This window comes from Crinia signifera, chromosome 1, assembly GCF_055691185.1.
Source record: "Crinia signifera chromosome 1, ASM5569118v1, whole genome shotgun sequence".
Classification (NCBI taxonomy): Eukaryota; Metazoa; Chordata; class Amphibia; order Anura; family Myobatrachidae; genus Crinia; species Crinia signifera.
Window position 1 is genome coordinate 170279191 of NC_139217.1, and position 24385 is coordinate 170303575.

Sequence of the window (24385 nt, forward strand, 5' to 3'; positions counted from 1 at the left end):
AGATTGACATGGGAACCGTATCCAGGCATGTCCAAACTATGGCCCTCCAGCTGTTGAGAAACTACAAGTCCCATCATGCCTTGCCACAGTTTTGCTAATAGGGAATGCTATAACTGTGGCAAGGCATGCTGGGATGTTAGTTTCACCACAGCTGGAGGGCCACAGTTTGGACATGTCATGCTTCAGTACGTTGCCTCGTTATGCTGGGTACTCTATTATAATCTTAGTCTGTCCACTAGGATGGTAATGTATGAAAAAAGTCTTAAAAAAAAAAATGAAAAGCGCATGTCAAACTTTTTCATACCAACCATTTCCATGTTGACATATGGTTGACAGGTCGCAAGGTCGACATGGGTTTTTTTCATATTTTTTTTTACCTGGGTGTCGACACAGTCGACATGGAAACAGTTGCAAGTCAACCGCAGCCCCTTGCATTGCTCGCAATGCTTCGGGCATGGTGCCTTGCTGCGCTCGGCACACTATTTTGTTCTCCCACCTCGCCCTAGTGGATGGTAGCACATGAAATACCGCCTGTCAGCACGTCAGCTCAAAAAACAGTGAAAAAACCCATGTCGACCTAACGACCTGTCAACCTAACCCATGTCGACCTAACGCATTTGTCGACCTAAATCCATGTCGACCTTGTCCCATGTTGACCTAGTTGCCTGTCGACCCAACAGTGTCGACCTAATGACTGTCAACCTAAGTCGGGCCGACAATACGACCGTATCCCACAGTAAATGAGCCCCAAAGCTGTGCAGAAGCTTTGCATTTGAGCCCTGTGATTTTACAGCTGAAGCTGGCTTTATTATCATAGAGACCACTGCGATTTTTTTTTTTAAGTAAATTTGCCCAGATCATTTCCTATTATACATATGGGAAATGTGATCTGCTTACTAAAAAAATGGGAATTAAAGGGTATGGAGCAGTTTTTCCTGAAAATTGCTCTAAAAGCCCTTTAATACATATAGGTGAAACTAAAATAATGTAAAAATGTAGGTTACTAAATGGGCCCCTAGGAAGCTACAGAACTACCACCTGGATCTAGAATCAGTGGAGGCTCTGGGGACTCTTTGTTGTGAATCAGTTTGAAGTTTGCAAAACGTTTATTGTGTGACAGTGGCGATAGCGTGTTACATCTCCCACCACTTCTCTGTACTGTGTGATCAATCTGGTGTTTAATCCACAGTGCCAGTGAGCGATCTGGAGTTATATAATCTGTCAGTGTGGGGCGGGGAGGGGTTTGGCGATGATCCCTCTCCAGCAGCAGCTGATCCTCCTGCGTGAGCTATAAGTGAGCAGGCGGCGGCCGTGTGGGGTGTGCGTGTCCTGCTGGGTGGAGCTGGCATGGTGCATGTGGCCGGGGCGCACCAGCTGCACAGTAGTAGTGTTGCTGTGCACGCAGGAGAGCAGGGATCCCACCAGGCAGACGCCGGCAGCAGCATGTGGTCCGTGTTGGTGTTTGGGATTCTGACTGCTATCATCACCTGGGTCTGGTTTGGAGGCAGAAGAAAGAGAGAGCCAGAGCCCGGCGTGCAGGATGGGGCATCCCCGGAGACTGCGCCATGCACCGGCAAGGAGCAGTCCGGAGCAGGCACTGAACAGTGCCGGGAAGCTGGTCCCATAAAGACAGAAGAGGGCAGCATTCCTGTGCCGACTCCGGCAGCCCATGTGCAAGAGGGTGAGGGGGTCCCTACAGATGGCTGCGCGCAGGCGGATGTGGAGCCGGGGTCCTCTGCACGCGGAGAAGTGGCCCTGCAGCCCATAGGGGGTGGGGAACTGTACGGCGAAACTGTCGTGGAGGAAGCGGTGCTGCCGTGTTCGCAGGCGATCTGCTCTGCCCATGTCCCAGATAGAGATGGGGAGCAGAGCAATGTAGGGGCTGTGCACCTGCCAGGTGTGTCAGAGAGAGATGGGGTGCAGACCGATGTGGATGACTCCCCCACGGATGTATCTGATGCAGAGCAGCTGCAGCGCGGTGTAGCGGCTGTGTACCCCCCACATGTCCCAGAAAGTACCGGTGACGGTCTGCAGAGCACAGAAGATGAGCTTCTCCCTGCTGGCATCCTGACCGAGCAGAGCTCGCATCCCGGGGAGAAGCTGGGGCATCCTGCGGCTCTGCATGAGGAAGATGGAGCGCATGAGGAGCCCTGCCGTGTACCTGGCCCTGTGCAGGAGAAGGTGCATCCTATAACAGCCCTAAAGGGTGTGTACAGCAATAGTGGGGAGAGTCACGTGATTCCTGAGGACCATGTCCATGCAACAGGTAATTTCTTTTCTTTTTTTTTTCCTTTTCTTTTTTTCAAATAAATGCTAGGGAAATGCATGATGGGTTTTCGTTTGCAATAGGTAATAGTGATGAGTTGCCATTTCAATCCCAATGTCTATTTTAAACGTTTAAAAATACTGTAAACATTTTCTGGCAGATTCCACAGTATGAGGATATTGGAATGACTTGTGTTCTTTTGGAAGACTTGCTCAAAGTTTTCTACTTTTTACCAGTGTCTAGGTGTAGGCCTGTGTGCAGCCTTCTCAGGAGCAGTAGGGTCTGAGCACTCTAGTGTGCTAGAAAAATGGTGTGGGTTTCTTCTTCCTGGGGAAAATGGTTAACCTGGTTTATCAGACCGGTGACAAGCAGTAGAAGAGAAGATTCCATAGTGTCTCAAGGTGTTTGATTAACCAAGGGGGTGATTGGTGACCATGGAATAGCTCTGGTGGAAGCCCATTATGTCTGGACACTCAAAAAGCAATTAATTTCCACCCTATGGGGCCAATTTTATTACCCTCCGCTTCATCAGATGTGCTGTTATAATATAAGCCCAGATCAAAAAGTGATAATTGCCTGCATCATATGGATGTATGAATTTTAATGTGCAGGTACAGTGCTTACAATAAAGCGCTATTGCTGTGATGGATCTCTGCAGCACACTACACTATATGGGTATGCTTTGTGAAAATTACCTCAATCCTGTGCTAGCTAGCTGTGTGTATGGCATCTATTCAACAACCCCCTGCCCTGACCCCCATGGTGGGACACTGTAGTCCATTGGTATTCTCCCGCTGAATGTGGGGGAGGTATGTTGTAGAGCTTGGTAATAAGCCAGTATAAGGAAATCTGACATGTCTGACTATGTTGCGGAATGTCAAAACTTGTCCAGAAACCTTTAGTTATGACCTGATCTGATGCTGGCTGATGGCCTGTTCTGGTTAATGTTGAACAATTCCAGACAAGCTGGGGGACTAGGCTGAATTCCAAAAGGAAGTTCGTTCCTTTTGTCCATTCATTCTCCATGCTATAATCTCAAATCGCTGGATGGCTTTTGATGGGTTTTTCACAATGCTATAGACCAGTGGTAGCCAACCACGGTCCTCGAGAGCTACCAACAGTTTACATTTTCCTGACAACCTAGCTGCTGCAAAGGTGCACTGATTACTAGCTAAAACATTTTCAAAGAGCCACAGGTGGAGCTAATTACTTCACTTGTGATTCTGTGAGGAGACCTGGAAAACATTAACTGCTGGTAGCTCTCGAGGACTGGAGTTGGCTACCCCAGCTATAGAGCATTTGTTGAAAGTTCTAGTATATAAAGGTGCCCATAGACGGTCCGTTCCCGGACCATCCGTTTTGTACTATGCGATGCGCGCTCCCGCGCATCACATAGTACGGTACAAAAAGTATGTGCTGCACATACTTTTTGTACTAGCTAAACTTCGCATCGGATCGCATTGCATGCACTAGGCATACGATCCGATGCGAAGCATGCTAATTAAGACCCAAACGGATCCCGTTTAACAGACCGTGTATGGGCCCCTTTAAACCTAAATCCAGTGGTTCCCATACTTTTTGTAAACTCCCTAGAGCTGGGGTAGCCAACCCTAGTCCTCGAGAGCTACCAACAGTGCATGTTTTGCAGGTCTCCTCACAGAATCACAAGTGAGCTAATTAGCTCCATCTGTATCTTTTAAAATGTGTTCTGCTGGCCACACATCAGACCAACTTTCCTCCAACTAGATGGTTGGTTGGACTGAAAATCTGGTACTGTGTGCGGGCAAATGCCAAGAAGCAATTTGCTCATGAACTCAGGAGAATGGACAAAAACATTCAGTGAAATTGTTTAAATTAAATAGGTCCAACTACAGTACATTGTCTGAGTGACAGTTGTTGTCCATTTTCCGATTTGGGAAACAAATTACTTAATTACAAATTAGATTTGCTCCTATCCAGTACCAGGTTTTTATTCCATCCAACCAACTAGTTGGATGGTTGGAGGAAGTTGGTCTGATGTGTGGCCAGCATTAGTGAGTAATGAGTGCAGCAGCTAGGTTGTCTGGAAAATGTGAACTGTTGGTAGCTCTCGAGGGCTAGGGTTGGCTACCACTGCCCTAGAGCATTAACATATTTTCAAGGCACCATTTAGACATAGTTTAATATTGGTTTCTGAAGTTTTTCAATAAATCAATTGTTTATACTGTATATTATCCTTAAGTGGTGAGGGACAAGATTTGCTTCTATTTGTCCACATATGTTATGAATGACTGCCACCAGCACTGATTTTGCCTGTTACATTGACCATAAATCTGTATTGGTCTTGAACCACCAACCCAAGGCACCCCTGAAAAGTGACCTGAGGCACTCCCGGGTTGCAGTTTGGGAACCACTGCCTTAATCTATGATGAAAGGTAGCCAGGCAGTGAATAGTGAAGCAAATAAAAGAAAAACTGCTGTCCAAGTGTAGGGACGATCAAAGGTTCATGAAACCATAGAAAACGTGTCTGGTTTCAACATGCATTTTTTTTTTTTTTTTTTTTTGGGAGCTTTTTATTTAAACTGTCAATTTTGTATAACCATTAAGCCAAGATGGTGAATAAAGGTCATAATGGTTTCAACAATGCAATGTCCTGTATTATGTGCAGAAAAGTGTTAGCTGCAGCACATAGCTGTTTTTATTTACCAATACTGTTACAATTGATGTATCTTGTCGTCCTGAGTGACTATATGGTTGAATTGTCATGTATTGATTATTAGTTTAAAAACATTTTTTTTTTTTTCCTCCAACCAGGGTTATTCAGAGAGACTTTTGTGGCTTCTGTGAATACACATGAGGCTACACCGGAAATTAAACCAACATTAAAAGACTCTGATTTATTTGCCCATCATGACTCTCTCTCAGACATCGTGGTAACGCATGAGCATGGTAAGCATTCTTCTGAACAAATGGACTTTGTAAAACATGAGCCTTTGGCACAATTAAAAACCGATGTGGCACAAGAAAAACCTTTATCCACTAACCACGCTGACACTGTAGAGATAAATGGATTACAAGATAATGCTGCTTTTGATACCAACAGCATATCCGATGAAACCACTAATAAAGGATTAACAGGGATCCATCTATCTGAAGATCTTGCTCAGCAAGGCACTCGCTCTAGTTCAGTTCTGGATAAAGCTACCATCTGGTTACCTTCATCCCATCAGGATGAAGAAGAAAGTCCTGGTCTAAAAGGGTCTGCTCTGGGTGAGGCCTATTTTAACAATCACTCAGACTCAAAATTCTATGAAGTTGACTATTTAAAGGCAAAGAGGGTTGCTGCTATTCAGCCAATGCCACAGAATGTGAGTTTCCGTTTCCAGGTCCATTACATCACACACTCAGATTCCGAAATTATTGCAGTCACTGGGGATCATAAGGAAGTTGGCGAGTGGGAGGCCTTTTTCCCTCTGTCATATGTAAAAGATGGCATCTGGTCCCATTCAATCACCCTTCCATTAGACACCAGCATGGAGTGGAAATTTGTACTGGTTGAAAATGGAAAGATAAAACGCTGGGAGGAATGCAGTAACAGATGTTTAAAAGCTACACATGATGATTTTACAAACCAACAATGGTGGGGGTATCCTTAGTGCGAAACGTCTCTAGGCAACTTCAGTCTTGTGCTTATTGCTGTCTGCTCTATTTTTAGCAATATATAGTAGGTAGAAGTTGAGTGCTAGTGCTTTTGTGAGACTGTTTGTTGCATCAATACAGTTTAATGATTACCAAGCAGTGATTGTAACTGTGACATACCAAGCAACCTATCTTTTAGTGCACATTTTAGCCCTCATGCAACTTTGTGTCTAAAAGTGAAAGCCTGCAACATGAGGCGCAACTTTCACTTTTTAAATGAACTGTTTTGCTGTTTCTATTGTATGTTCCTGAAATATTAGTATTGTCTTCTGTAGTTCTATTTTTCTTTTTAATAAACAAGTGTTTCTGTTCCAAACTGTGTCCAAGTATGTATAATATGAAAGGATGCCATAAATGAATGCATTGGTTAACTATGCAATTAACATGTCTTGTGTGAGGTGGCTCTAAAGGCCCCCATACAGTACACTAGGGCGACTTGTCCTGAGGACAAGTCGCCCCGACTTCCCCCTGAGCTTCCCCGGGGGAGCTTGATAAGATTGGCAATTGATGTGCCAGTTTTTACATGTGATAAATCGTCTCGCTGTGTGCAGGGGACACTGCGGGGGACAGTGACAGAGCCGGGGAGGCGGGAGCTGTCAGTGCTGATGAAAAAAAAGCCCATACAATGAATGGGCAGCCTGTGATTGGCTGAGCACTCTCTCAGCCAATTGCTGACTGGCTGAGCGCTCTCAGCCAATCACAGGCTGCCCATTCATTGTATGGGCTTTTTTTTTTCCAGCGCTGACAGCTTTTCCTGCCCGGCTCTGTTACTGCCAACTCTGTCCCCCGCAGCGCCCCCTGTCTTACTAGCAGCCCCCCCCCCCCCCCCCCGCGCGCATTGACGGCTCCCGGCGGAGGTAGTGCAGGCGGGGACCGCAGGCATTGCAGAGACTGTCGGCGAGGCGGGAGAATAGAAAGATCTTATTCAAAAGACTGGGCGGCCGCTGATTGGCTGAGAGCTCAGCCAATCAGCGGCCGCCCGGTCTTTTGAATAGTATTTCTTCCTATTCTCCCGCCGCGCCGACGGGCTCTGCGACGCCTGCGGTCCCCGCCTGCACTACCTCCGCCGGGAGCCGTCAATGCGGGGGAGGGGTGCTGCTAGTAAGACGGGGGGCTGTATATAAAGATATATCGGATCTGAACATCGTGGGTGCTAAAAAGCACCCATGATGGCTCAGATTCCGATATATCTTATGTTCTGCAGGTCCGACGCCGTGATCCGATGCGCGCGGGACCGCGCATCAGATGTCAAACACATGCGATTTTGGGCCGATTTCACCCGATTTATCGTCCCGAAGGGCTGAAAATCGCATAGTGTATGGGGGCCTTAACTTGCAAACTACCACAATTTTCCAGCTTATAAAAGTGTTGGGTGCCTTATACCGTACAGCTACTTGATCTTTGGGGAGTTGGTAGTCTCTCTTAAGGTGGTCATACATTGTGCAGTTATAGTTTTGATCAGGCTGATCTAATCAGATTGCTTGGCCAACCTCCCCCCGAATTGATTAGCAGACTGCTCCTATTGGTACTTTATACTTATTTTAAAGATATATCTACACTTCCCGTAACTCAAAACCAATTATTCCACTGAAGCCTTTTGTTTTGGAAATACTGATTATGGTACATCCTATGTTGCAGCAAACACTTGGTTGTCAGCATAGGTCTCATGCATGTGTATCACTCAGTGGCAGTTTTTACCTATGGGCCGCAGCCCCCACAGGTAAAATCCACCATTGTAGTGAAGCCAGATGCAGTCTGTGAGACTGCACTGACTTCCAATTAGAAGTCCGACCTACCAGTCACCAAGGCAGTCCCATTGGGAGGTGTTCCCTCCCACGGGACACCTTTCTGCGGGCGGCCGTGCAAAATTGGCAATTGCGCATACCTAATATCGGTACTGCGCATGCGCTGGTCCCGGTGCCTGTCATTTGTATTGTGCAGGCGCTGGGACCATGATTACTTTTATGGGCTGTTGCCGAAGCAGCCCATAGAAGCTGACCGCATGAGCAGTACAGAGGTTTGTACTACGCATGCGCCAGTCCCGGTGCCTGTCATCGAAGCACAGGTGCCGGGAATTTAGGGGGGCTGCCTGCATCAGCCCCTCTACTGTGCTCTGTTAAGGTCCACACACACACTGGTCGACTATGCCCAGTGTGTATGGACAGCGATTATGACAATCCCCGCTGCGGGCAAAGCCGCTCAGTGTATAAACACTGAGCGGCTTTTCCCCTGCTCGGAGCCGACTGAAGGGGGAGGATGGCTTTGCAGAGCTATGCAAAGCCGTCCTGAAGTCTTCTGGACGATGTTGCAGCAGCGCTCACCACTGGGGCATACAAACTTGGCGGCTTAGAGCTGAAAGACTCTCAAATAGGCTGTTTTGAGCTGCTTTCAGCTCAGTCTCCCAGTGTGTATGGGCCTTAATGCACCAGTGTGCTGCAAAGTTGTCTAGTTTTGGTTGCATATGTGAATATATGTTCAGAGCATAACACGTTCTCATACGGAGCTTTGCATGATTGATTTGTGTATATGCTAGCCTCACCCCCCCCCCCCCCCCTAACATTTTAAGAGCAGATACAAGATAATTTTATAACACTTATTGTTTGCATTGTATTACCTACTGAACTAATTTTGTAGATAGGTAAATGTAGTTTTAACTTGTTACGGAGTTTAACGGTTATAGGGACACCTGTGGCCCCCATAGTGTGTTAGGCTGGCCATCATGGGAGTACTGTAAGTAGTATGACTTGTTCACTAGCAAATTACTCCTGAGTTGCAGTTTGAAATAAAAATCTTGGAATTACACAAAGTTACATTCCCTAGCCTGCCAGCTATCACATACCTTGTGCATACCTCTCTAACCAACTACATAATCTGTTTTGTATAAGATTTTATTGCTGGAAACTGAAAAAAATCAACGGGACGTTTCTACAGTCATCCTTAAAGTTACTAAAATTCAAACTTCATAATCCTTATGATGCCTCAATTCCACTTTTACACCAAAATCCTGGATCCGACCAGGAATTTGGAACACTGTTCCAAGCCAGGTTGGATCTAGAATTTGCTCCGTATCCACTGCGGTGCTTGGAGATATAATCTCCAAGAGCTGGGATCACTGTGCCAGGGCCCGGGACCGCCACACTTGGGGTAAGCCAAGCACCAAGATAAGCTGCTGGGCTGCACAGTGCAGCGGAGGCTTGGTGTGCCTCTATATTGACCGCAGGACACTTTACTATCAAAGGCCGTTGAGTCAGATAACCCATCTACACTGCCCCCACCTGGGTCCTCCCAGGTGTTCAGCTACCCCTTTTACACCAACGCTGCTTTGGTTCAATGAGGCAAACCCCCCCCCCCCATTTACCATGTTCCCATAAGCAGGACAGTATAGCCTGTCAACTGAATTTTTTAGTTTAAAAGGATGTGATTGGATAATCCTTCATATTGGCATATCTGGAATATGGCACCAACTGCAGTTGAAGCATCTGCTATGACTCCATACAGCTTTGACATCAAGTAGTGCTGTCCACAATGGATCATATAAATGTAGTAACAGTTTGGCTTTATTAATGGTTCTAAATAATACCCCTTTCACACCAGAAGCAAATTACCAGGTCAAAGATTTTCAATTGGGAATTTGCTGAAAAACCAGGGTCTTTCTGTAGTGTGAAAGGGTCAACACATGTCTTAGACTCTGACCCTGCTCTTGACCAGGGTCTGATTGCTGGGATTTAAGACCAGTGTTGACCCTTTCATACCACAGAAAAACCTGGGTTTTTCAGCAAATTCCTGGGTTGAAAAGCTTTGATCCAGTGAATTGGGGGTCAGGCTGCACCTGGTCAACTGAAACCCAATGAAATGGTTGCCAAATTCTTGGCAAGGGTTATAGTTCAAGTTTATCATCCTTGACATGCTATAACAGGCCTGGCCAACCTGTCGCTCTCCAGATGTTGTCAAACTACAAATCCCATCATGCCTTGCCACAGTTTTGCTATATGGGAGTGTTGAAACTGTGGCAACATCTGGAGAGCCACAGGTTGGCCTGTCCTGTGCTATAACTACTACTGCAGATACTATAGTGCATGCATGTCCAAACTATGGCCCTCCAGCTGTTGTGAAACTACAAGTCCCATCATGCCGTGCCCCAGTTTTGCTATTAGGGAATGCTAAAACTATGGCAAGGCATGCAGGGATGTGTAATTTCACAACAACTGGAGGGCCATAGTTTGGACATGCCTGCATAGGGCCTTATTACCTGCGACCAATAATCGTTGTGATAAGTTTTGTGGAGTTTATCAAATTTCCTGATAGTCTGTAAATGGCACCGTTATGTTCTCAGTTAAGGGACCAATACAGTAGGTAGCTATCAGGGCAATTCCTGTCCTGCCAATGCCTGAATAAGCCAGGATAATCTTAACATGTTGGAAATCTTTGCTTTAACACTTCCAACCCAGAAATTGGGATTGTCAGGGATTTTGAACATGATTGGCAATCTGGTGGGAATAATTGATAAACATCAATTAATAATGACGTGGAGTAGTGGAATTGTGCTGTAGAAGTATGACCTACATTAGTTGTTGAGTATGATCCTTCCAATGTACTGTACAATAAGGTACAAACACTGAAAATAAATTGCATTTGTGCAATCACTAAAAACAAAATTGCTAATTGGTGGTATGTCAATCACCATTTTATCTGTCCTATTTGATGTAATAGAAATAATCTTTTCTTTCCTGTGCTTAAAAAAACGATCTGGCAAATCGGATTATGACAACACACAATACCTTTTTATTATGGGGTCAATCATGTATTAAAAGAGATGAAAAATAACCTTAACTATCTTATGGGGGCATTATTACTTTATAGACTGTATTAGGGGGGCAATTTAATGTTGTTTTGGACTGAGCAATATTCTCTTAAATGAGTAAGTCTGCTGGAAGCAAATGCTTTGAAAGCTTGTCTACCTTGTGATTGCCTCTGTTTGGACATGTGTGAGCGAGAAAGATGATTGCCAATAATAAGTGCCAGGAAAGCATTATGAAAGGGAAAGCAATTATTTTGTGTTGCTGTAAATGGTGGCAACATCAAACAATTATATTGTTTACAAGAGGGTAAACCTAAAAACATTAACAAATCCTCCTTCATTACACCCTGCCAATTATGTTTGCTATCTCTTTTAAAACTATAATAAGATTTAAGAACTGGGAGTTTGTTTTAATAATAAGAGTCAATTATCTTAACAGATAAGACTAAAATATCTAGGAAAGGTGGGTAATTAACATCCTTCTTTCCATTTAGAGCTTAATATAAGCCACCTCACAAAGGAGATTATATTGGGAGGGACAGTATTACAGTAGATGTAAAATATATCCACAGAAGTGAACCGTATACCAATTTTTTGTTTAATACTTTGAGTGCCAAATTAATTTGTCAAAATAGGTGTGAAAATTTCCAAGCAAACATTTTTATTCATCATAATTTATTTAGTTTCTTATATAGCGCAGCAGATTCCGTTGCGCTTTACAATTGACAGTGATAAACAAACTGGGTAACAACAGACAGACTTGGAGGTAATACCCCTTTCACACCTGAAAATGCAGGGACTACTCTGTAAAATGGTGCCTGGATCATTCAGGGACATTCCTGGGTTGGCCCCTTTCACACCAGCCCAGCATCTTCTGGTGTGAGGGTGGAGAGATAGTCTGGTGGACGGGCCTGTCCTGTCCTGCTTCATTTAAGGGGACACTGCGCTGCAGCGGCATCCAGTAAGGCGCCGGGGATTCCAGCTGCTGCCCCCTACGCCGTTCAAGCGGACATCCGTGAGCGGAGAGTGACAGTAAGCATGATTTTGTGAGACCTGCAAAACATGCATTGTGTGGGGTCTTGAGGACCAACTTGAGAATCTGTGTTCTGGTGATATAGATTTCATACATCATGCATGTGGTTAGAGCCATCAGGACAACCGATATCCCAGTGACCACTTTTGGATAAGTATTCTTATCGGGTTTTATCCTACTTAAACCTTGTATTTAGTGCATAAATATGTCAGCACTGCTACTGCTATGTATATAAGTTTTGAGACTCCGTTTTTCTTAGGTTGTGCTGCTTTGAATGTATTTGCACCCAAGAGTTTAGTCATTTTTTTCCAAACCCAGGAGAGATATGCTGGCTAAAAAGGCATTCAGGTCTAATTATGATGCACAAAGATGTAGACTCACTTTATTTACTTAGCATAAGTCGACACTAAACTGATCTTTTCCATGTGGGAAAGTTTCATGGATTGTTTGCCTACATTTTGTACACAAATACATTGCTGCCTTCACTCTTCCTGTTGGTATGAGACAATGCTTCTCCTAGACCAGTGGTTCCCAACCTTTTTTCTCTCCTGTACCCCTTGATTAGGCTTTTCATTGATAAGTACCCCTTCCTTTCATTTTGAAATATGGACAGTACTTCTGCATGTCCTTATATTAAGGCGGAGCGGAGGAGTAGTATACAGCAAGGAATGCCCTTCTGTGTCTAGGCACTGGTTGTGTATTATCTCCTGGATTCCCGCTAACACCGGTAGGATTAATGCTGCTGCTTCCTCCCACCTTTGTCAGTGCTGGGCAGATAACTGCTGATGTCTGAGGGCAGCATGGGAAGCTCCCAGTGGATTGCTGGTCAGGCATATGACACAACATGGTTTGTCTCCTTGGCAATGGGTCTTCTTCAGCCATCAAAAGAACTTTTCATTGTCCGCCATTACCAATATTATTTTCAAGTACCCCCAACTGGTCTGCAGAGTACCCCCAGGGGTACTAGTACCCCAGGTTGGGAACCACTGTCCTAGATGATCCCACTGATTCTTCTGTCCTCTGCTCAACATGATTCAACCCCCTTTGAGGCAATTTTAATACATTTTGACTATTTTATATGGTCTTTGTGGTGGCCTAGACCATTTGCCATTACTTCTTCTTTATGTATAGCCTGCTGTAAGTAAATACTGTGTAACATATTTTTTGTTCCCTTTTCTTTTAGATGTGTGCTGTATGTTTGTTTCTCATTTTGTATTCCCAAAAAAAAAAAAAAACGATGTAAGAAAACAACCCAGTCATGGTGTCAGATTGCCCCATCATTTTTTATTCTTTGCTATGATAATTAAAGGATCATTCGGTACTTGTTTCCTAGCATGGCCACACCGATTTACATCGGGGTGGTCGTGTCGGAAAATTCGCGTCGATCGCATGCGATTTGGTCGCATGCGATGCGACCGACCCGATTTTTTGATTGAATGAAATGTAAATCGGGTCCCTGGGACCCGATTTTACATTGGATTCAATGTGAAATATTCCCTAGAACCCCAAATTTTACGACGTAAACCCCACCCCACGATAGACGCCAACCCGAAGCGTGGCGAGCGAGCCCGCGAGGGGCGGCGGTGCGCGTCCTCTGACCTTTTCATTCCCCTACTATCCACATCGGCGTGGAGTTGAGAATAGAATAGTGTGGCGAGCGCAGCGAGCCCGAAGCGTGGCGAGCGCACGCGTATACCTGTGAAGTTATACGCGTGCGCTCGCCGCTCGGTGGCTCGCTGCGCTCGCCACACTATTCTATTCTCAACTCCACGCCGACGTGGATAGTAGGGGAATGAAAAGGTCGGAGGACGCGCACCGCCGCCGCTCGCCACGCTTTGGGTTGGCGTCTATCGTGGGGTGACGACGGGGACATCTATAATGTGAAATGGGTCATATTGGCCCATTTCACATTTTTCAAATTTTTTTTAAAGGTGAGATGGACTTGAGTCCATCTCATCTTGTGCCATTATAATGGCACAAGACCGACGCGATCCTCACGATTTCAATGTTAAAAAATATTTTAACATTGAAGCCTATGGCAAAATCGGGGGCATCGCGTCGGGACCAATGTTAATGGTCCCGACCAACGCGATGCCCCCGATTTTGTACCGTTGCCGGCAAAATGGACCTGATTTCAAAGGAAATCGGGTCCATCGTGTGGATCGTGTACCTTAACTTAAAGGTACACGATCCACACGATTGTGGCCGTGCTAGGAAACAAGTACCGATCATTCTGATTATATATCATAGCATCACAAGCGTGTTACCATGCAATAAAAATATACACAACATAAAATTATTTACATATGCTTTTTCTTCTACGATCCCATGGCAGCCATCACATTGGGATATCGCCCCACTCCTTGAGTTAGACAGGTTACTTTTTTCCCAGGCTCCTCCCCTCTGGGGTATATACCACAGCTCCTCCCTTCCCCTGGTGTCTTTTTTTTCCTGTCTCCTTGTTAGTTAGGTCAGGAAGGTTACTTTTATTTTGGCTCACCTTTTAGATACAGGGGTCACTCAGGGGGTGGCAACTTGGAAGCGTGACCCTTATTAGGGTTCCTGTCCATGCCATCAGGAGTACAGCAGCGAGGGTGTGGAGCCTCTTCTTTCCTTCAGAACACCAGCACTAGCGCTTAACAGCGTGTGCACTCTCCGACAGAACTTACAGGACTGGGAGGAAGAAAGTTGTTAAAGCCTCCAGCGTGAGGCTGCAAGCGTGGACGCCGGGATTTGGACTACAGGAGCCAGAATCCCTTGCGTCGCGTCTTCCTGTAGCGTACTTCCGGTTTCGGCAGTACGCGCTGAGACTACAGGTCCCAGGCTCCTTTGCGCTAAGACGCGCTTCCGGTACGCCGGACGGCGTTTGCACGCTTCCCAGCGCGCTCTGCTTGAATAAAAGAGGGAGCCTGTCAGTAGCTGCTGTGAGGCAAAGCAGCAGCAGTGAAGTTCTGTACAAATCGGCTGTAAGGTAGGACGATTGGTTACCTTTGACTATCAGCATCTGTAAAGGCAGTGTGTTTTCATACCTTATGGGTTTTTATGTTGCTGCAGATAGTGGTGTTTGTGAGATGGATCTGCCTTCCCCCAGTAGAGGAAACAGTGCCCCTGTGAGGTGAGCCTTATGCGTTTTTATGACAGGGAGTTTTAGAATTTTATTTCAGAATAGTAATAGGGTTTCTATTGTTGTTATAGTGTGCCCTCTGAAGCAAGAAAGAAAGTTGCTAAAAAGAAGCATTCAGAGCTACGCTGTTTGGCTTGTGATAGAGTGATTGATGCTGCACTTGACAAAACGATATGTGAGAGCTGTGAACCACAGCCTGAAGCCTCTGATAATCAGTCTATAATGCTGGAAAAATTAATGGACTGGATGAAAAAATCTTTTGTGGCCAAAGAGGAGTACTTAGAACACCAAGGGTCTAAGAGAACTAGAGACCAGGCAGAATTGGAGCATGAAGGAAATGATACCTCTGATGATGGGGAGGAATTTAAGGATACCTCGGATGAGCCAGGGGAGATTAAAGAGGATACTAGAGTGTTCAATTTTGAAACAGTGGAATATGTGCTGAAGCATATTTATAAATCTATGAATTATAAAGAGACTGTCACACCCATAGAAGGGGCTGATTTATTATTTGAGGATAGATCCAAAAAGGGTCGTTCCTTCCCGGTCCATCGTGTGATGAAGGAGACTATTGTGAAGGAATGGTCAAATTTGGAGAAAAAGCAAGGAAAATTATTCCGTATTGATAAAATGTATCCTATAAAGGATGAGGAATGTCTGAAGTGGTGCGGTGTGCCCAAGATAGATGCGGCGGTGGCAGAGGTGACATCACGCACTACATTACCATTGGAAGATGGGGCCTCTTTCCGGGATCCTATGGATCGGAGAATGGAGGGTTCATTGAAGAAACTACACCTTTCCGCAGCGGTATCCCTGAAATCAGGGGTAGCGATGGCTTCAGTTACAAGGGCATTGAGGATGTGGTGTACTACACTTCATACGGACCTAGAGGAGAAGATCTCAAGACAGTACATTATGAGGAATCTAGAGGTGATTCAGAAGGCGGTTGAGTTTCTTTGTGAAATGTCATTAGATGTGACCTCCTTTGCGGCCAGATCTATGGCAGCAGGAGTAGCAGCAAGGAGGGCCCTATGGTTGCGGTCCTGGTCGGCTGATTCTCATTCCAAAAACCGTCTGGTCTCGTTACCGTTTGAAGGAGCATGTCTCTTTGGCACCAAGCTAGATGCCCTGATTCACAGGCTTACAGGGGGCAAATCCCTAAAGCTTCCTCAGGATAAGAAGAACAAATTCCCGTATCCAAGTACTTACAAGCAAAACTTTAGGGATGCCAAGGCATACAGGCCGGGTAGGCCGTACAGTCAGAGAGGCTCCTTTTCCGGCTCCAGACAGTCCTTTCGGCAGAGTTATAGGAGAGGTGGAAGACAATGACAACCAGCTATTTCCCCCGGTGGGAGCCCGTCTGGCCCAATTTCCACATGTATGGGACATTTCGATTCAGGACAGGTGGGTACAGAGGATAATTCGAGAGGGTTATTCTTTGGAATTCAACCAGACTCCCACCTCAGATTTTTTGCAGGTGTCAAGAAGACCCAGGTCGGCCCTGGAGTCAAGAGAGTTAGAAAAGATTCTGACCAATTTGCTGTCCATAGAAGCAGTGGAGGCGGTGCCAAGGAACCAGTGGGGGAAAGGGATGTATTCCAATCTGTTCCTCGTAGAGAAAAGTACCGGGGGGATCAGAACTATTATAGACTTGAGAAGACTGAATCAATTCTTAATAGTAAGGAAGTTTCGTATGGAGACCATGAGAACCATTACGGCAGGAATAAGAAGAGGGGACTTCATGGTGTCCCTGGACCTAAAAGATGCCTATTATCATGTCCCAGTACATCAGCTGCATCGGAAGTACCTCAGGTTTTGCATAAAAGGGAAGCATTACCAATTTACGTGTCTGCCCTTCGGTCTGGCGGCCTCTCCGAGGGTCTTCACAAAGGTGTTAGTAACTCTGGTGGCGTTATTAAGAAGAAGAGGGATTCTCATTTGGCCGTATTTAGACGACATACTCATAGCGGCTCCATCCGAACAGGTGCTGACACAACATATGCAGATGGTGATCGATTGTTTGAAGAGGCACGGGTGGCTAGTGAATCGTCAGAAGAGCCAGTTGACGCCCACACAGAGAATCAAGATCCTGCCACTTCTAAAGAAAAGGGTGTCCATAACAAAGAAGATAAATCTGTCTTCGGAAACAAGGAGGTCTCTACATTGGTGGACCAGGGAAGCCTTGGAAGGCAAGACAACATCTCTCCAGTCACCAAGGTTCCGGTTAATCACAACCGACGCAAGTCAGCTAGGTTGGGGAGCTCATTGCGAGGGAGAGACAATTCAAGGCACGTGGAAGCCGAAAGAGGGTGCAAACTCGTCAAACTGGCGAGAAGCAGAGGCCGTGTGGAGAGCGGTGAGAGACTTTTCCCAGGCGATCAGAGGGACGCATGTAAGAATCTTCTCCGACAATACTTCGGTGGTTGCCTACATAAATCACCAGGGGGGCACCAGGAGCAAGTCGCTCATGACAGTACTCTCAAAGATACTATCTTGGGCGGAGGAGAACTTGGAGTCATTAACAGCCATTCATGTCCCAGGGGAACAGAACATTCTGGCAGATTTCCTCAGCCGAAACAAGGTGCACCCAGGGGAATGGGAGCTGAATGGAAGAGTCTTCAGAGAAGTGACAAGTCGTTTTGGGGTGCCGGAAGTAGATCTAATGGCGACACACTTAAACAAGAAGGTGAACAGATTCTTCTCCAGATACTCTCTCCCCCAGACAGCAGCAATAGATGCTTTCTCGGTCCAGTGGACGTGCGGTTTGGGGTACGTGTTTCCCCCATTTCCATTAATCCCCAAGGTTCTAAAGAAGGTAATGGACGACGGGACGGAAGTGATAATCATTCTTCCCTTTTGGCCCCGGAGGGCATGGTTCACAACGGTGTTGAGGATGGCAGTTCAAGAACCTTGGACATTGCCAGTAGTTCCAGAACTCCTGAGGCAGGGGCAGCTGGTACATCCAGATCCCGCAGGGTTAGCTTTGACGGCGTGGAGATTGAGCGGTGCCATCTGAGGCAGAAGGGTCTTTCGGATCAAGTAATTTCTCTGCTACTCCAGGCAAGAAAGAAGGTTTCTTCCATGGCTTACTATAGGGTCTGGCGAGCGTTTCTCAACTGGAGGGGATCAATGGAGGCAATACAAGAGGTCCCAACTGCTGATGTCTTACAATTCCTCTACAAGGGGTTTGCAGATGGTCTGGCCAATTCAACATTGAAGGTGCAGATTTCAGCCTTAAGTGTCCTACTGGAGAGAAGACTGGCGGAAGAACAACTGATTATTAGATTTGGGAATGCGATCAAGAGGATGAGACCTCCAATTAGATCCCTGGTAGCCTCTTGGGACCTGAATCTAGTATTAAAAGCTCTGATGAATCCACCTTTTGAGCCGATAGCTGAGATCTCATTGAAATACTTAAATTGGAAGACCGTATTTTTAGTCGCCATCACCTCAGCGAGAAGAGTTAGTGAACTCCAGGCGCTATGGGCAGAGGAACCATATCTGAAGATTCTCCCGGATAAGATTGTTCTTAGAACCAATCCTCATTTTCTCCCCAAAGTCATTTCCGAATTTCATTTGAACCAAGAAATTTCATTGCCGACGTTCTATCCGGAACCCAAGAGTGAGGAAGAGATGGCCTTACACAATTTAGATGTAGTAAGAAGTATTACTACTTATTTGAAGAGAACAGAGGAAATCAGGAAAACAAAAAGCTTATTTATAATCCCTGAGGGGTCAAGAAAGGGATTGACTCCTACGAAACAAACCATTTCAAGGTGGATCAGAGAGATCATTGTATTCGTGTACGAGGTGGAAGGAAGAGAAGTTCCAACGATTGTCACGGCACACTCTACAAGGGCTACGTCGACTTCGTGGGCTTTGAAGGCGAAGGCGTCGATAAAGGACTTATGTGACGCTGCTACTTGGTCCTCAGTTCACACGTTCTCTAGACATTATGAAGTAAATGTGTCTGTCCCTCAGTTTGGGGATCAAGTATTACATGGTGTGATGGATAATTAAAAGAATTATAACTTGACTGGGCCCTCCCGTGTATTTAGCTTTGGTATTCCCAATGTGATGGCTGCCATGGGATCGTAGAAGAAAACATCGGATTATACTTGCCGATAATTCCTTTTCTTCCTAGAGACCATGGCAGCCATTATTTGCCCTCCCTTATGTTCTTTTTTCCCAGAGAGGAAGGAGACACTCGAAAAGACACCAGGGGAAGGGAGGAGCTGTGGTATATACCCCAGAGGGGAGGAGCCTGGGAAAAAAGTAACCTGTCTAACTCAAGGAGTGGGGCGATATCCCAATGTGATGGCTGCCATGGTCTCTAGGAAGAAAAGGAATTATCGGCAAGTATAATCCGATGTTTTTTGAATGTATATCAAAAAGCATATTACAGAGACATTAAATAACATTATAAAATGGGTGCTAAAACAAAACGGTGTGTAAAACAGTAAATAGCATCTAAATATAAATGAATCCACAACAATTTACATGAGTCTGCCCTAAATTTGGAATGCCAAGATATGATTTAGTAGAAATATGTGAATACCATACTAACCATACTTATTAATGAAAAGATACAGAGATTTAGCAGATTACATATTTTGTCTCACTTTTTTAGCCCTATTTCTAGCAATCTGTCTAGATTGCTTAGAAATTAAGCATGGATCGCCCCGTGTGTATGCCCCTGAGCAACGGTGATGTGCGGCACCATCGCCTGACTAGATTTTGACTGCATGTAGTTAAGATCTAGTCAGATCGCCAGTGTTCTAACCAGAGAACACTGGTCGGAACATGTTGCCCATACACATCGCTACATGTGTATGGGCGAACTAACGACGGGAAGCAAGGGGGGCAATTTCCCTAGCCTGCATCGCTCAGCAGGCAGGCTAGCAGAAATTGCCCCGTGTGTATGGGGCTTTAATCGTCATACAGAAAGTAAGTACAGGGAGACAGTGGAAAGGACGGACCACTTCATCATTTCTGTGTTAGTACGTATAAAATCAGGAATTCCATTGAGTAAAAAATATATAATCCCCATTCCTTGACAAGGTTCTTCTCAGAAGATTTCACTCAGTCCAGTTCTCTCAAAATGTCAAGCCAATGCCAATCATTTGTCCGTTGCTGATTTGTTGTTACCTTTTCCCAATCATTAGTGACATTTCTAAGACAGAAAATCAATAAACATATATGAACATGTGCTTTCAATGTTATATACTGTAGCTGCATTTGCTAAGTAAAACCTTTATCTACATATAAGTCAATTAGATGAAGAATCTAATTGACTTATTGCTTAATGCTTTTTAGCTGATTTACTACTTGCTGCCGCCAACTTCAAAACGTGGCTTACAAATTATATAATTACTAGAAAACGTGATCTGATTATTGGATTTTTGGTAGTAAGACACCTGCTTATAAAAAGGAAAGCTATTAGGCCATGTTTTTTGCTTTTCTTTTTAATGTAATAGTTAAGTTTTATTTTTAATTTCATAAAGTAGCATATACAGTAGGTGTTGCGTGTAAAGAAAAAAAAAGTTAAATGTGAACTTATTGCACCCAATTTTCATAATGTAATGTTATTACTTGAGGGTAACAGGGTCTAGCACAATGCAGTTTTTGATTGTCATTTACTGACCTATACCCACTACCTTTTTATAAACCACACAATTGTCCTAGTCAAATAAGCAATTTTTTTCATGAGGTCCACAGACTTATTGGGTCATTTTGATTAAAGAAATTATATAACAGATTGAATAGAACAAAATGAATGAATAGAACAAAATAATTTCTTATTGCTGGTATTTTGACAAAAATAAATTCATTTCCGCCCAGATGTATTAAAAATCTCATCCAGGGTCAAGTGCTCTGATAGGAGCTCATCTGAGCAATGTGTAAACTAATGTGATCACGTCATGCTGCGGACTTACTGTTACCAGTAAGAGTTCTAGACAATCCCTCTTAGCAATTTTAGTCTATAGGCTACATATGACACTAACACCATCTCTATTGTCATGGGAAAGGTCAGCAGATTTTTTTTATATCTGCTGTAGAACCCCTGTAATACTTTCACGGAATAACAACATTTTACGGGTATCCTGATTTTTTCAGTTGATTTCCCACAAGTGTGTATACACCCTGGCTGAGGCTGTGCATGGAGGTTAATGAGCCTTTACACGCTACATTTTAAGTTGAACACAGTTGGAAATGGGGGAGGGCAGAGTGTGCCATAAAGGAAGGGGTCACAGGACAAAGGGGGTTATTCTGGTTCTTCTGACAAATTCCTTCTTAGATGGACAAAACCATGTGCACTGCAGGGGGCAGATGTAACATGTGCAGAGAGAGTTAGATTTGGGTGAGTTATTTTGTTTCTGTGTAGGGAAAATACTGACTGCTTTATTTTTACACTGCAATATCGATCTCACTTTGACATAAAACCCCACCCAAATCTAACTCTCTCTGCACACGTAACATCTACCCCACCTGCAGTGCACATGGTTTTGTCCATTTAAGAAATCCCTTTAGGAATTTGCCAGAAGACGTGAACCAGAATAACCCCCAAAGACAGGGCTGAGAGGGAAGTAGGGAGGAACATATGAAGTAGTGGCTTAGAGGGGAACAGGGATGATCCCATAGGAGGGTCCAGCCTACAGAAACTAGCCACACACACTCTAGGTGTTGGAGCTAGTTGCAGTGGGGAGGAGGGCCCTGGAGATTGGTGGATAAGGAATGTGGGGAGGGAGGAGACCGAGCAGCCAAAAATGGGATTATCTTTGTGCTAACACTACCTGTATTAACTGTAGATGGCAGCTGCACTTTACCGCACAAACAAAAACTTTAACCCTTTGCAGTCCAAATTTATTTTGCAATTCAAACAGTCTGGTTTAAATGTTTAAATTAATTGTAATTTTTTTTTTATTCAAAAATGGTCTACATTGAATGGTGAACGATGTTTATGTTCTTATTTTAAAGTGGCTCACCATTGCATCTGCTACTAGCGCTAGGGCTGTTGAGCCTGACTAGACCTTGGACCTGAAAGGGTTAACTGGTATCACTGAAATATTTTGGGGGTGCCAGCTGGCCCCTTGCCCACCTGTTCCAGCGCCTATGCACTTGCGGTTAATTTATACACTATACAGATGCACACTGCATTTTCTTATGTATATGTTTCCATGGCATCCGGATGCTGGGTTGATGGGGTTCAGATCAACCTTGGTATGGTCTACCCCTCTTAGTTAGATGCATAGATAGTCGGCAGCTGCTACAGCGGTAGTAATGCTAGTTAGACACCATTTTTTTCACAATTTTTTTTTTAGTGCCGGTCCACTTGGATCAATCTTTGCTATCCAAGTGGACATAGGGGTGAATTTACTAAGATGTGGCTGCTAACAATCTTTACACATCTAACTAAGCTGGGTCAACTCAGGGGGATGGACCATCCCATGGTTGATCTGAACCCTGTCCACCCACTATACTACAACCTGTTTCCATACCTTTATTCTTCATTTGCAAATCATTGGCAAGACTTTGCAGGCTTTCCAATCTATATTGGAGAACTCCGCTCGTATTGAGGTCATTACATTGTTCATCTACAAGGAAAGAAAAATGACAAGGCATTGACATGGATTACAATATGGTTACATGTGACAATTTTTACACGTGTAATTGTAAGAAAATGGCAAACTGTCAATCTGACATATAGAGGCCTATTCTGGTGTAGTTATAGGGGGGTATTCAATCGGCTGCTGCTATTTCCGACGTGGGAAATAGCGGCAGCTCCCTATTCAATGCTGTCATTAACGACCGCATTCATGAGGGATCACGGCAGAACGTGCCCGACTTCAGAAGCTGTCGGGCCCGTTCTGCTGATACCGGCCGTGGATTGTCGTTATCTGGGTCGCAGATCGACAATCCACAGGCGTTTTTGCGGCCACGTCCCTTTGCGCCGAGCGGCAGGTGGGACATTGAATCCCGCCTGTCGTTCTGCGGTAGATCTGACCGCAAACGGGCCTGGATCACGGCTGTCGGCGGGGATCGACAACCGTGATCCTACATTGAATACCCCCCCATAATGCTTTATCATGAGCAAAGTACAGATGCTTGGTAATTTCCACATGCACAGGACCCATTCTGCCTGTGCACAAACAGGTTATGGGATTTGGAAGCAGGAAGGCAGAAGACTATCAACGATTGAAAGTCTGCTGAAATATTTTTTTTTTAGGGGGGGGGGGGGGGGGGGAGCGATGACGCCTCCACAAACGTGTGTTGTCGCTAATTAGGGGTATGGAGAGTTCAGGGATCTCCATCACAAGATAACAATTTCCAGGCCTCCACAATGAGTGGTTTGCGCAGCACCATGGGTGCTGTAATCCGCCTGATCCTGGCAGGATGGATCACTACTGCAGCAGGTGAAGTCTTCTTGTAAAAGGGATAGCAAAGCCACGAGCACCTGATTGGGCATCTTAGTGTTATGTCACTTATTGCCCATAGGCCAGCTGGGTGTTGTCTATATTAAGTGGCCATATGATACAAAAGAACAAAGCCCAACAGATTCATTGTCTTTGTATGTATAGAAAATGATGGCTGCGGCTAACTACTTGGCCTCACCATCAGTGAATTGCAGAATAGTGCACCACAACTGTATTAATAACATGTACCTGTGCATTGTATGAAGGGTATGTAAAATGTATATGATATTAAAATGGAATGTGAAGCTGAAGAACAAACATTTCCATAAGAAAGTTATTACCCTGTAAAGATTGGAGTGCAGAAAAGCCCTTTCTTGAGACTTTAGTGAATGCATGGTATGAATAAGATGTACAACATAATGAAATGCTTGATAAAATGTTGTTAGGTATTAACTTAATGCTGAAGAGTTAAACAACAAATCCAGTCATTGAAAAGACTAGGCCTAGTGCAGTGTCTTCCAACTCCAGTCCGCAGGGACCCCTAACAGTGCATGTTTTCCAGATCTCCTCGCTGGTGCACAGGTGTAGTGGCTGGTATATTTTAAGACATACAGGTGGTGTTGATTATTTGACTGGGGATACGGAGGAGATCTGTAATACGAGCACTGTTAGGGGTTTCTGAGGACTGGAGTTTAGGAACACTGACCTAGAAGATAGAAGAAAATAGATGTTACCAAGAGCACAGTTACCAGCAGCAGGGTGTACATTATGAGGGCTGCCCATGTTGCTGCAGACGTCAGTGCCATTAGCTGGAGCTGTCAGCAGGGAGTGCACTGGAGATCTAGGTCTAATTTCTTTGGTTTTCATGTGTTTCTTTGGAGAGGATGTGTAACATGGTTCCACCAGGTAAGAATTTTCTTGATAAAAGGAACAAAATTATAAATAAGGATAAAACCATAAAACAAGTTTTCCACATGTATTTACTGTTCACTGAGGAAAGACATCAGTAATCTTCACACTTTGTACCATGATCCTTACACAAAAACACTCTGTGCTGCATTCATTATCCAT

General features: G+C 44.7%; 2 protein-coding genes across 5 annotated transcripts in view; one reads left to right on the top strand and one right to left on the bottom strand.

The window, feature by feature from the left end:
* The first annotated feature begins 1278 nt into the window (after positions 1 to 1278).
* On the top strand, positions 1279 to 6261 carry STBD1 (starch binding domain 1). Its single transcript, XM_083176808.1, has 2 exons — positions 1279 to 2266; positions 5061 to 6261. Exons 1-2 carry the CDS (start codon positions 1348 to 1350, stop codon positions 5900 to 5902), a joined length of 1761 nt encoding a protein of 586 aa, XP_083032934.1. The 5' UTR covers positions 1279 to 1347; the 3' UTR covers positions 5903 to 6261.
* A 7723-nt stretch (positions 6262 to 13984) lies between these two features.
* The window catches only part of CCDC158 (coiled-coil domain containing 158), a 67210-nt gene continuing 56809 nt past the window's right edge, over positions 13985 to 24385 (bottom strand). For 3 of the 4 annotated variants that reach the window (XM_083176849.1, XM_083176857.1, XM_083176841.1), the window contains exons 22-24: positions 24049 to 24231; positions 22400 to 22495; positions 13985 to 20073 (exon numbers count right to left, since the gene is read on the bottom strand). In XM_083176849.1, the coding sequence (XP_083032975.1) occupies positions 20045 to 20073; positions 22400 to 22495; positions 24049 to 24231 (308 nt within the window). In that variant the 3' untranslated portion in view covers positions 13985 to 20044. The remainder of the gene's footprint in view (positions 20074 to 22399; positions 22496 to 24048; positions 24232 to 24385) is intronic. The other variant, XM_083176866.1, reaches the window with a different exon arrangement.